Source organism: Acinonyx jubatus, chromosome B4 (assembly GCF_027475565.1).
Source record: "Acinonyx jubatus isolate Ajub_Pintada_27869175 chromosome B4, VMU_Ajub_asm_v1.0, whole genome shotgun sequence".
Lineage (NCBI taxonomy): Eukaryota > Metazoa > Chordata > Mammalia > Carnivora > Felidae > Acinonyx > Acinonyx jubatus.
Window position 1 is genome coordinate 14,363,430 of NC_069387.1, and position 13,229 is coordinate 14,376,658.

Here is a 13,229-nt window from a genome sequence, read left to right on the forward strand (position 1 = left end):
TGGAAAGATACCCTATATACTTGGATTGGCAGAGTATCATGAAAATGTCCATAGTATCCAAAGCAATCTATAGGTTTCATGCAATCCTTATCAACATTCCAATGGAATTTTTCAGACGGAAAAATTATTTTGGAACCACAGAAGACCCCACGTAGCCAAAGCAATCCTGGGAAAGAGAAATAAAGCTGGAGGCATCATGCCACTCGATTTCAACCTGCATTACACAGCTACAATAATCAAAGGAGTATGGCTCTGGCATAAAAACAGGCACATAGACCAGTTTAACAGAATGGAGAGCCCAGATGTGAACCCATGCATATATGGTTGACTAATTTTTCACAAGGGTGCCAGAAACATACAGTGAAGAAAGGATAGTCTCTTCAATAGATGGTTTTGGAAAAACTGGATAGCCACATGAAATGGATATGAAATGAAACCAGATCCCTTACACCACACAAAATTAACTTGAAATGGATCAGAGACTTAAATGTAAGATCTGAAACTGTAAAACTCCTGTAAGAAAACATAGGAAAAAAGATCCTCATCACTGGTCTTGCCAGTGATTTCTTGGGTAAGACACCAAAACACAAGCAATAAAAACTAAAACAAGTGGGGCTATATTAAATTAAAAAGCCTCTGGAGAGCAAAGGCAATAAATTGAAAAGGCAACCTATAGAACAGGAGAAGATCTTTGCAAACCATCTATCTGATAAGGGGCTAATACCCACAACATTAAGAATTCAAGGAATTTAATAGCAAAAAAGAAAATAACCCAACTAAAAATGGGCCATGGGTCTGAACAGACATTGTTCTAAAGACAACATACAAACAGACAACAGGCATATGAAAAGATGTTCAATAAGGACAGTGAAATTCAAAACTACAATGAGGTATCATCTCACACTTGTTAAGATGGCTTTTATCAAAGAGATGAGATAAATGTTGGTGAGTATGTGGAGAGAACAGCACCTCTATACACTGTTGGTGAAAATATAAAACAGTAACCCATTAAAAAATAGTATGGAGTTCCTCAAAAAATTAAAAACAGAACTACCATATGATCCAGCAATCCTACTGGTAGGTAATGTCTGAAGGCAGCGAAATCAGTAATTTGAGGAGATATCTGCACAACCCAAGTCACTGCAGCATTATTCACAATAGCCAAGATATGGAAACACCCTAAGTGTCCACAGATGGATAAAGAAGATGTGGTTTATATATGCATAAACAATGGAATATTGATTAGCCATGACAACGTAGGAAATCCTACGTTCTATAATAATATGGGTGGACCTTGACAGCATTATACTAAGTGAAGTAAATGAGACAGATAAAAGACAAATGCCGCACAAAGATTGGTTTGTGAAACAGTAGAATGGTGGTTACAGGGGCTGGGCAGGGTAGATTAATTGGGGAGATGTTTAAGACGTTACCTGCCACTAGTAGATAAATGAGTTCGGGAGAGCTAATGCACAGCATGGTGATTATAGTACAAAATTCTATACTATGCTACAAGACTAGATCTTAATTGTTCTCACCAAAGAAAAATTATAACTATGTGACATGACAGAGGTGTCAGTTAATGCTACTGTAGTAATCATTTTGTAATATATAAATTATAAAAGCAACACTTGGTATACCTTAAACTTACAGAATATTATTTGTCAATTTTATTTCAATTTTTAAATAACACTCTGGAAGACTTACTTAATATTAGTTTGAATAATAAAGGAATACCTTTTCAAAAACCTTGTTCAGAAGGTGGTATTTTCCCATTTAACACTGACAGAGGTCAAGATTCAAGTAACCATAACTTTGTTACCCCCAAGAAACCTGCAAACCTTCTATTATGCTATGTGAGGATTTGACAATCACTAAAGTATCCTTATTTGTTCCCATTTTGACACTTCCCTTTTAAAATTTTCAAGAAATGCAATCTACATTTCCTTCAACAATCTAAAAACACTTTTGGATACAACTCAGGTATTAATATATTTCAAATATGTAAAGAAAGAAAACACAGAGTCAGTGTTAATAAAATAATAAAATCTTTTACCTTCTGGATCATAGGTTTGAAAAACTCTCCTGGCTTGTTCTGAAGGTGCCTCAGGAGCAACTAAAGCCATGTCCTGAAAAGACAGAAAGCACGCTATCAACCAGCTACAATAATATCATGACCTTAAAAATAAACAGGACAAATACAAGGCTAGGGTGAGGACACAGGACATCGGGAGTCAGAAGACTTGGAGTTATATTTCTATCAGATGTGTGTGACTAGGTAAGTCACAAGCTCTCTGGGCCTTCACTGTACATTTGAAATTTGAAAAACAGGACAAGTACTTCAGCCATAGGGAATTGTTGTGATCGTGACACTGAAGCTTTATATAAAAGCTCTTGAAAAGTTCAGTATTACAGAGATGAGTCATTACTATAAAAGAGAATCTGCAAAAAGCAATGATCTACCCATCACTGTTCAAATAAAAATAAACAGAACTTAAAATATACTCTAGTTTTCAAATATTTAAAAATTAAATCAAGATCTATGATAGCAATTACATAGAAATGCATTTGAACTTTATTAGTTTAGTAAGCATTTTACATCAATACCTGGCCACAGATCAACAATCAAGTTTTGCATGTCCAGGATTTTAATTTTTCTTAACTCAAAGGAAACATCTAGAAGGCAGATTTTTTTCCCATGAAACGAATTCTCTATCGTATCTAATTTCTTTACATAGTAAGCCATATTACAATTTATCAAAAATAACCACAAAATTGAGTGTTATCTTGGACTCTTCACAAAACTTTACTCCATATAAACTGTTAGAAAATTCTACTTGACTGACAGAAATGTAGAATCTGGGCCCCAGTTGTCCTCTATACATAGTGTTGGTCTGAGCCTCTGTCTATAATTGTGTTCACTGACCCAAACCTCCTCAGGGAACAAGTTTCTAACTACCTCAATTTACCTTCTTGAATCCTCTTTAAGAAGTTATGGGATATACAATTTGAAATGCTGTTCCTCTTTGGAAACACATTTTTGTAGGAAATGTACTAATTATCTTTTGTCCTAATCACTCCCCACCCCTGCCGCTTCACCCCAAAGATGAAGGAACAAAGTGTAAGAATCAATCAGAGTAGTTCTTATGAGACTAGGTGCCTCCGTTTATATGGGAACATAAGTCAAATGGGAATAGGAATTAAAACAATTACACATTTTTCAGGTATTAAAGTAAAAAAAAAAATGCTATTTTATAACACAGTCAAATTTGTTCTTTCCCACTTACTAGCCCTTTGCCTGCAGTTTCAGTACTACTTTGCAGATGATCTGCATGTCAAGTCGCATGTTTTCATCTGGCCTAACTTTCAATCCTTTCTGATTTCATGATCCAGTCCTTCATTGCTGGATACTTGGATAGTGTCTAATCTTTCACTTTGAGAAACAGTGCTCTACCAAACAAAGCAGCGCGTGTAATTTCACACATGTGCAGTTTTATCTGTAGGAGACAGCACGGAGTAGGATTGCTGGGTCAGAGGAAGAATGCACTTGTAATTCTGGTTGATACTGACAGACTCTTGTGTTATGTTTAGTTAGCCTATTCAGAACATTATTTCTTAAAAACGCTTTCCTTTTTATAATGTATCACCGGTAAAGCCTTAGAACTATAATTAACTTTGTACTGAAGCTAGGATCCCAGTGTCAGCTCTCAGATTTAGGGAGCAATTACTAACACTGGGGCTATTATTATTATTATTCCCTAGCTGCTTTTATCACATCCAAACCGTAAGTGTAAAAGTCGCTGCATGTATTTCACTGTAAGCTTTAGTTTCCTTAACTATTTTTTTAAGTTTATTTTTTTTCTTTTTAAAATTTTTTTAAATTTCATTTTCTTAATTTACATCCACATTTTTTAGCATATAGTGCAACAATGATTTCAGGGATTAAGATTCCTTAATGCCCCTTACCCATTTAGCCCATCCCCCCTCCCACAATCCCTCCAGTAACCCTATTTGTTCTCCATATTTAAGAGTCTCTTATGTTTTGTCCCCCCGTTTTTTTTTTTTTTTTTGCTTCCCTTCCCTTGTGTTCATCTGTTCTGTGTCTTAAAGTCCTCATATGAGTGAAGTCATGATATTTGTCTTTCTCTAATTTTGCTTAGCATAATACCCTCGAGTTCCACCCACATAGTTGCAAATGGCAAGATTTCATTCTTTTGGATTAATACTCCATTGTATATATATACCACATCATCTTTATCCATTCATCCATCGATGGACATTTGGGTTTTTTCCATACTTTGGCTATTGTTGATAGTGCTGCTATAAACATTGGGGTGCATGTGTCCCTTCAAAACAGCATCCCTGTATCCCTTGGATAAATACCTAATAGTGTAATTGCTGGGTCATAGGGTAGTTCTATTTTTAATTTTTTGAGGAACCTCCATACTGTTTTCCAGAGTGTCTGCACCAGCTTGAATTCCCACCAACAATGCAAAAGAGATCTCTCTCTCTGCATTCTCACCAACATCTGTTGTTGCCTGAGTTGTTAATGTTAGCCATTCTGACAGGTGTGAGGTGGTATCTCATTGTGGTTTTGATTTGTATTTCCTGGATGATGAGTGATGTGGAGCATTTTTTCAAGTGTCTGTTAACCATCTGGATGTCTTCTTTGGAGAAATGTCTGTTCATGTCTTTTGCCCATTTTTTCACTGGATTATTTGTTTTCTGGGTGTTGAGTTTGAGAAGTTCTTTATAGATTTGGATACTAACCCTTTATCTGATATGTCTTCTGCAAATATCTTCTCCCATTCTGTCGGATGCCTTTTAATTTTGCTGTTTCCTTTGCTGTGCAGAAGCTTTTTATTTTGACGAGGTCCCATTAGTTCATTTTTGCTTTTGTTTCTCTTGCCTCTGGAGATGTGCTGAGTAAGAAGTTGCTGCGGCCGAGATCAGAGAGGTTTTTGCTTGCTTTCTCCTGGAGGATTTTGATAGTTTCCTGTCTTACATTGAGGTCTTTCATCCATTTTGAGATTATTTTTGTGTATGGTGTAAGACAGTGGTCCACGTTCATTCTTCTGCACGTCACCGTCCAGTTTTCCCAGCACCACTTGCTGAAGAGACTGTCTTTATTCCATTGGATATTCTTTCCTGCTTTGTCAAAGATCAGTTGGCCACATGTTTGTAGGTCCACTTCTGGGTTCTCTATTCTGTTCCATTAATCTGAGTGTCTCTTTTTGTGCCATGCTTAACTATTTCTAACCCTTCTTTTCTTTTTCAATTCTTCCCTTTGGAACGGCTGCTGGAATCCGGGGATTCATCACTGAAATTCTGGCTAAGGAGAAAGTACAGCTCCAGATGAGATTTTTATCCAAACATAAACTTGTATGGGCCCAAGATGAGGATACAGTCCTTAAGTTTCTCTTAACCATCTGCTGCATTTCAACCTTTGTTACTAGTAAGTGATGAGGAAAAACTTAAAACGAGGGTTAAAACAGGACTTTGGATTTTCTAAATATAAGTATGATCTAAACAGAGGGAAAGGAAATACTCTTTTTCTTGGTCAATACGTAAACTTTTTAGAGAAGAGGTGGCAGAGAATACATCTGAAGCATTATTTTAATACTCTTAATAAGTGAAGTTTTGGGAAATTACTACTGTTTAGTTACACTAACAAGGAAGATTCTGGTTTCAGCCAGAGACAAAAGTTTACATCCAATCCTCTGCATTCAAGATACCAGAAAATGCAGAAGCATAAAAGAATTAGAAGCGGACCACCTGATACCTTATCTCTAAGTTCCAAGCGCTACAAATGAAAAATATACTATGCTAATGTCAAAAAGATTTAAAACAGGCTTAATGAAAAGCGTGCTGCCTTATCTCTTGCCTTTGGTTATGAACACACAAACCACGTAGGCTTCAGAAAACGTATTATTCTTGTTTGAATGGGCTATATATATGCTGGCCTGATACAGAAGATCATCTGAAGCTTGGGCACAACTCCCAGCGTCCTCTGGTTTAACAAATGTTCACTTAGAACAGGGGCTGGTGGTATACTTTTTCTCTAATGGGCCAGAGAGTACATATTCCAGGTCTTGCAGGCCATGTGATCTCAGCAGCAAGACAGCACAGTTAATACATAAACAAATGAGCATGGATATGTTCCAGTAAATATTTTACAAAAATAGCTCATGGCTTGATTTGCCCTGTGGGCCAGTTTGCTAACCCATGATGTATTATTTCCTCAAATGCACTGACGCTTATTAAATACGCCTTCTTTCCAACACATCTGGGGGTATAAAGAAGTCTTAGTACCTTAATGGGTTTCATAAAGAAGATAATTCTGGCTCTCATCTCAGAGAGAAAAGAGGGTAGGGAACCCTTGCTGGGAGGAATTAAGAGCCATGGCTGGGGGACTAGAACTGTGAGAAGAGCAGTAGTCAGCAAGGGAAGTCAGCTGTGGTGGAAGAATGAACATCAGGAGTTAGGAGGTGATGGTCACGTATCCAGGTAGAGCACATGGGGTTCCCATAATGCTTAGCACACATGGAACACTTAGTGCTGCGAACAGGCCAGTGGAAGCCGGACGTGGGCACTAGACGAGACAGGGTTGCAGAGCCTACGAGATGAGGCACTGGAACGGATGACAGGCGGTTACTTCAAACGTGTCACAGGAGAGGATGGCAAAAAAGGAATTTAGACTGTTCACTGTTTGAAGTTTCTAAGTTGAACCAAGTAGCTCAAAACCCTGTATATGAGCAAACAGCCGATGTGTCAACCACCTAAACACAAATTCTTTTTCTCCTCCCAAAACACGGCCCAGTGGCACGGGCTGTGATACACTAATAGTGATACACTAATAGCTAATTTGCTAAACTCCTTAGAAATTAATTGTTCTTAATCATACCACTCATTTTAAGATGTGTTTATGCCAAAGGGAGAAGAGAAAAAGGAAAAGAAAACAAAGGCCAAAGCAAAAAAAAGTGAATTCTAATGAAAACATTCCAAATGTTTTCATCCACAAATCAAAGCCAGTATGGTCTTCTAAACTGATTACTGGCTTGCTTATTTTGAGTATTTACAATGATTTTTAGATTATTATAGAAAGCCATCTCTTAGTTAACACGTGCTTAAATTTACAGAATGTTTAAATGTTTATAGATGAAATCTGGAAAAGTTACAAAACCACCTATTCCCATTCAAGTGTTTCATGCTGAACTCTCTTTAACTTTCTAATTTGGTTTAAAGTGACAAATTCCAACACTAATTTTAACCAATTTCTTTAACTTAAATACATCTGAACAAGGTTCTAGTTTAAACATCTGTAACAGAATGATCCAGGTCGTAAATTTGGTAATATTTTAATGTCAAATGTATTTCATATTTGCATAGCAAGTTTGGCAAATGAAGAATTCTATTCAACTGAGGAAGACTCCTTTACCATCTTAAGGCAAAATATTTTAGCGAGAGATACAACGGATGTGTTTTTCTCACTGAACATAAAGGATGAAGTAAAATGGAACTCCAGTGTAATAAATAACTGTGTCTAAGTATGAGGAATAGTAAGAGAACATTACCCTTCAGATTTCCATTTCCAAGACTTAATATAGCAATAGCTTTTAGATTACATATTTAGTATATTCTTTGCATATAACTATCCACATCTCCATAATGTTTTGAACACTGTCCAGCCTGTTAAATGGTAAAGAAAGAGGCAGTCTGTACATTTAAGGTGACCACCTAGTGGGAGGGAGAAAAATGTGCTACTATATGCTTATTTTGGTGAACAGTATTAAAACTGTCTTAAGAAAATTACACTGCAAAACAAAAGTCAAACATACACCCCCCTCCGCCAGAAAACCAATGAGTTATAAATAGATTCCAATGATGTAATTCCAAGTTATCCAAATCAGCAAGTATACCTGTAGACATTTTTTCCTTCGCCCCTAAATGCATTAAGTAGGACAAAATACCGAATTGTACTGCATCTGAAACTCTTTTAGGTACCCCTCATTGGGAAAAGATAGAAAACCTAACAGTCAAATATTTAAATATTGTTTTAGTTATTTAAACTCTGATTTACCATCAAAATTATTTTTACTCTAAAAGTAGTTCTCCATATTGGTCAAATATAATTGGATGCTTTTATCAGAGCAGAGGAATTTTAGAACAATTTCTATTTAGCCAATTTACTGGGCAACTGGGATTGCTACACAATATAGCTTTTAAAATGATCTGTCCTCAACCAACTTGCCTTAATTGGCAAAGTGCTATTGAAGAGAAGGGGGAAAAAAGGCAAGCTGTTAAGGGACTATCTAATATCCTATAGTCATGAAACAAATGTCTCTTTTCACGTAGTTCTGCCTACACTGTTACTATAATTATTTGGTGTTCACCATAAACCTTTTAAAATGTAACATTAGCTATCCTTCTAAACAGCCAGTGAAATATAAGGCAGGCCTATGTTCAGTTCATTGGCTAGGTGTCTAAGTAGCTCATTACTGAAAAGGTCTTTAAAGTTTATTCATTATGGCTTTCATCATTATCAAGAGCAATCTCTTGTCATAAGTAATCAAAGAACTTCTGAGAGTTTTACCTAACTTCAGGAATGGTCACACATATAAAGTACAATTTAGCTCCCAGACAACATTTTATAGTGCTATGAAGATCGCTTCAAAAGAAAAAAGTTAACTGGTATAGAACATACCTTTAAACTGTAAGTAATGTTTGCTTTAAAATCACTTTATGTTTCATATGCACTCTTAAACTCATTATACTTCTGAAAATATTTTGGGGGTTACCATGAAACATTTTAAATCAATTACCAAATGCTATTAAATATGTAACAGTTTTCAGTGCCAATGTGAGAAACAATTCAGGTAATGCCACGTCAGCTGAAAGTAGCTAGGACAGTGGTCTTTTTTCTTTACTCTTCCATTATTTCCCCCCAAATGTGCAAAAGCCCTTGGCTATCTCCACAGCAGCCCACGGATGTGCAGCACTGCTTTGTGCTGCACTGGCAGCGAAGTCAGGGAAGGAAACATAAGAAAAGCCCTTCAAGGCTCTTTCTCCAAAAAAAAACCAAACAAACTTTAAATGTGCAAGTTGAAATAAGGCAGTAGGAGGAAGTCTCCAATAGGTATGATCATCGTCGTTACTATTATTAACACTAGTCAAGGGGCTTCTTTTTCTCCCTTTCAATCCTAACTCTACAACTCATCTTAAAAATCCTTCCAACCTTTCTCAATTGGTTTCTGCCGGAGAATTCACCTCTAAGACCTAAGGCATCTACTCTATGCAACCAGAATCATGTTCAGTGTTCTGTTGCTTATGTGAAGAACTGCGCAGAGAAGAGCTTGTTAGCCTTTTAATTACTGATTTTCATTAAGAAAACAGCTAACATAAGCCATTACTCTCTAGGCACATGATACCTCCGTAATTCAAGAAAACTGACTCCCTAACTTACTTAAATGGTTGAAGTTAATATTCACTGATCAGCTGGATAAAAATCAAATACGTTGTTAAAAAGTTCCTCCTGATTTCTAAGTAAAGACTCTGTATCAATTGAATCAATTTAAACTGTTAAATCACCTGGACACAAAAGTAACTGATTTATGGTGGTAGAAGGGGTTGTTCTCACACTCTTGCCCCTCCGGGCCTTGTAAGAGGATTATTTATCACTGCCTGTGGCTAGAGGACACAAAGTACCTCTCTGGTAGGGGTCTACTTCCTACCCTCACGGACATCAGGTTTGGCCAGAGAAATGAAAGCAGAAGTGACATCACGCTAGCTCCCAGAAGAAGCTTTAAGCGCCACCTGCGTTTTTGCCAAGTGTCTCTGTTCTCCCTCTGCCAAGAGAAGTGCACAATCCTATGGCTGCTCCTTCAGTCCAGATCTTAGAATGAAGAAGGCACATGGAACGCACCTGCAGCCAACATGTAAAAGTAAGAAAGAAATTAGCTTTTGTGTGTGTTCGGGGAGAAGGGGTATGGTGGGAGTGGTGTACCCAGTATATGCAAATACAGGGTGCACGGTCTGGAGAGGATTTATGTAACAAAACGGACGCCGTCGTAATGCTTTTTATCACCAACACATGCAGGCAAATTTGAACAATTCCAGTGGCAGACATCCCTCCTACCTGGGGTAGACTGCACTCCTTCTCGAATACTGAAAAAAATCACTTAAATTGCAGGGTCTTTGCTTCAGGGAGCTGGCATGAGGAATTAAAACCTAATATCCCGCCCAGGGTTTCACTTTGCTCGTGCCCCACGTGTTATTTGCTTTTCCTATTCATAGGTGGCTACCTTTTCCTCTCGTCTTTCCCTTCGTGTCTACCCACTAACAATTTTGATAATATGAACTGTATAAAGGGGTCACAGTACTCAAAGTTCTAATATTCTTCAGTTTTATCACAACTTTAGAGAAACATTCTTAATCTTCATTATGAAAGTTGTTCTACTTCCATGAACATGCCTTACATTCATGCCTTGGGTATTCAGGTTAAGCCTTTCATATCAAGATAAGCATGCAAACATAGTATACCAAAGATGGTGTGGAAATAAATGATTATTCCAGCCGGTCCTGTATCTGATCCCAGCCTTTACTTCCTTCTTAACAGTGCAACTAGTCTGGTTCGGCCATCCTGAACCCATTACTATTCCCCAAAATAGCATGGACTGTCGTCACCTCCCTCATCTCTTGTGTTTCTGCTTAATCTTTTCTCCAAATCTAGAACATAGCCCTCATTTCATATTAAGTCAAAAACTTATGTCCTTTAATTCATGTATCATAGGCTCTGTACCTCTCCCCTCTTCCAGTCTCTATTCCACTCTTGTATAATTATTTGCTTTTTGTGTACCTAAGGGACAGAAGTCGTTAAAAGCTAAGGAGTCAGAAGATTTGAGTTTGAATCCTGGCTTTGGTGCTCACTAGCATTTAACTTTGGAGTTGTTATTTTTCACTGGCCCCAGACTATAAAATGTTGACGAAAAATGGTACTTACCTCACAGGGGCGAACTGAGGATTACACGAATGCATGTAAGACGGTTAGCGTAATACCTGGCACAGGCCATGCTCAGTAAATGTAAAGAGAAAACTACTACAATGCGTTCTTTATTAATCTTTGCATTTCAACAGTACTTAGTGCAATATAGGTAATGTAGCTATATTGGGTCCTGTGGGAAAACAGATAAATCTCAGGTAGTATCAGTGATCACAAGAAGGTAGAAAGCTGGAAGAAATTACAGGAGCAACAAGGGAGAAAGAGAAACAGGAGTCCCAACCCTGAAGATTTCAAGCCTGGACCATGAATAATGAGCAGGATTTTAATCACATTCTAGGCAGAGGGTAACATAAATAAAAGAAACATAAACAAAATCATAAACTTGTTAACACCATCATACATAAATACATGATATAAGACCTTTTGCTCCATTCTATCAAGTCTATTTATTAAAATTATTTTCATCAATTATAAATAAACACCTAGAGGTGTATCAATGCTGATTCTAATTAAAACCCATAGACTTTGGGGCGCATGGGTGGCTCAGTTGGTTGAGTGTCTGACTTCGGCTCAGGTCATGATCTCCCGGTTCGTGAGTGTGAGCCCTGCATCGGGCTCTGTGCTGACAGCTCGGAGCCTGGAGCCTGCTTTCGATTCTGTGTCTCCCTCTCTCTCTATCCCCCTGTCCCCTGCTGCTCGCGCTCTGTCTCTCTCTCTCAAAAATAAACATTAAAAAAAATTAAAAAAACAAAACAAAACAGACTTAACTGATGACCAAACTCCTTTAGGCCTTTCTATCAATGATATTTTATCTTATGTGGACAACTATTTGGGTTCTACTGTAATAAAAAAATTATTAGAAACTAAAAGGGAAAGAGGGACTGCTTTCAGTCAGCAAGTTGACATGACTGAGATAAAAAGGAAATTCCTAAAAATTATAAAAACCAGACACAGGAACAGCTGCATAAGGGCATTCAGAGTAGTAGGAAAGAGAACATAAGAGCAATTTAATGGTCACTTTTAGGAGGTAAAAATTTTTATGATGCATTTTCAAAGAGTTCTGAAAACAATCAGGTACAAAACAGAAGCTTTATCATGATGGCACAATCGCTGGCATGACCCTACAGATTAGCTGATGAGGGCTAGCTCCAAAGCGTGTTTGTTAAGCAGCCAGGAAACAGTTTGTGGTTAAAGATACATAGTTTTTCAATAATTCACATAACTAAAGATTGTTAATTCATGTAGACTTCTACCCAAACTTTCCAAGTTGTTGAAATAACAGATGCTATTCTTATGTTTGAAGATAGTTGTTAAAAGTCACATGACAAGTCATGACCTTAACTATAAAAATAAGTAGGTCTTAAATCCATTTTCTTTCTGCAGTAGAGAAGGCAGGGCATTGAAACCTAAGCACACATTCACAAAGTTACTTAAGATAAATGGATAGGGTGGGGTGCCTCGCTGGCATGTGACTTGATCTCTGGTTTTTGTTTTTTTTTTTTTTTTGAGTTTCAGTCCCACACTGGGTGGAGATTACTTAAAAATCTTAAAAAGCAAAAAAACCAAAAAAAACCAAAAAGGATACATGGATGGGATGACGAAACTGCTTTAATATATATAACAAAACCCCAACTATAACATTTTATGTGTTACAGAATGCCCAACTGTGAATTAACTGCATTCCAAGTTCCAGGACTTTGACTCAACAATGAAAGATACACAGAGGTGAATTTCTTTATAACAGAGTCTATAAAGCGTTGTTTTACTATTTTCCCTTAAAATTATGTTTTTTTACATGTAGAGAAATGTATTATTGGTGAAGTAGAGCTGTCCAATTTTTAAATACCTAAAACAAGAAATCTAACACTCAACTATAGTAGTTGTCCTAATGTTACACCAAAGAACAAACACACAAAAGGAGCTAACTCTATAAAAACAATTCTAAACAGTCTCCCAGTAACAGATACTACAGTAAGAGCGGTCAGCTCATGCAGGAACAGTTACACGTTTTGTTTCTCCTTCGCATTAAATTCAGTTTCTTTATATACTCTGAGCTGAAACAGTAATGTGTTTTCATGTGTTCTTACTAAAAGGAAAACTGCTTTATCACAGGAAAGGTCAAAGGTGATACTCTGCACATACAAAGAGACCTTTTTATAACCACAAAAGAGGACAGAAAGGGAGTAAAACTCATCTCTCCAACTTCAAAAGAAAGTATGAAATGGATTAC

At 37.1% G+C, this 13,229-nt stretch overlaps 1 protein-coding gene across 4 annotated transcripts in view; it reads right to left on the reverse strand.

Annotated features, from left to right (window-relative positions):
- Positions 1-13,229, reverse strand: part of MINDY3 (MINDY lysine 48 deubiquitinase 3) — a 95,378-nt gene that overhangs the window by 29,541 nt on the left and 52,608 nt on the right. For all 4 annotated transcript variants that reach the window (XM_027073512.2, XM_027073511.2, XM_053225339.1 and 1 more), the window contains one exon: positions 2,057-2,129. In XM_027073512.2, coding sequence (XP_026929313.1) covers positions 2,057-2,129 — 73 coding nt within the window. The remainder of the gene's footprint in view (positions 1-2,056; positions 2,130-13,229) is intronic.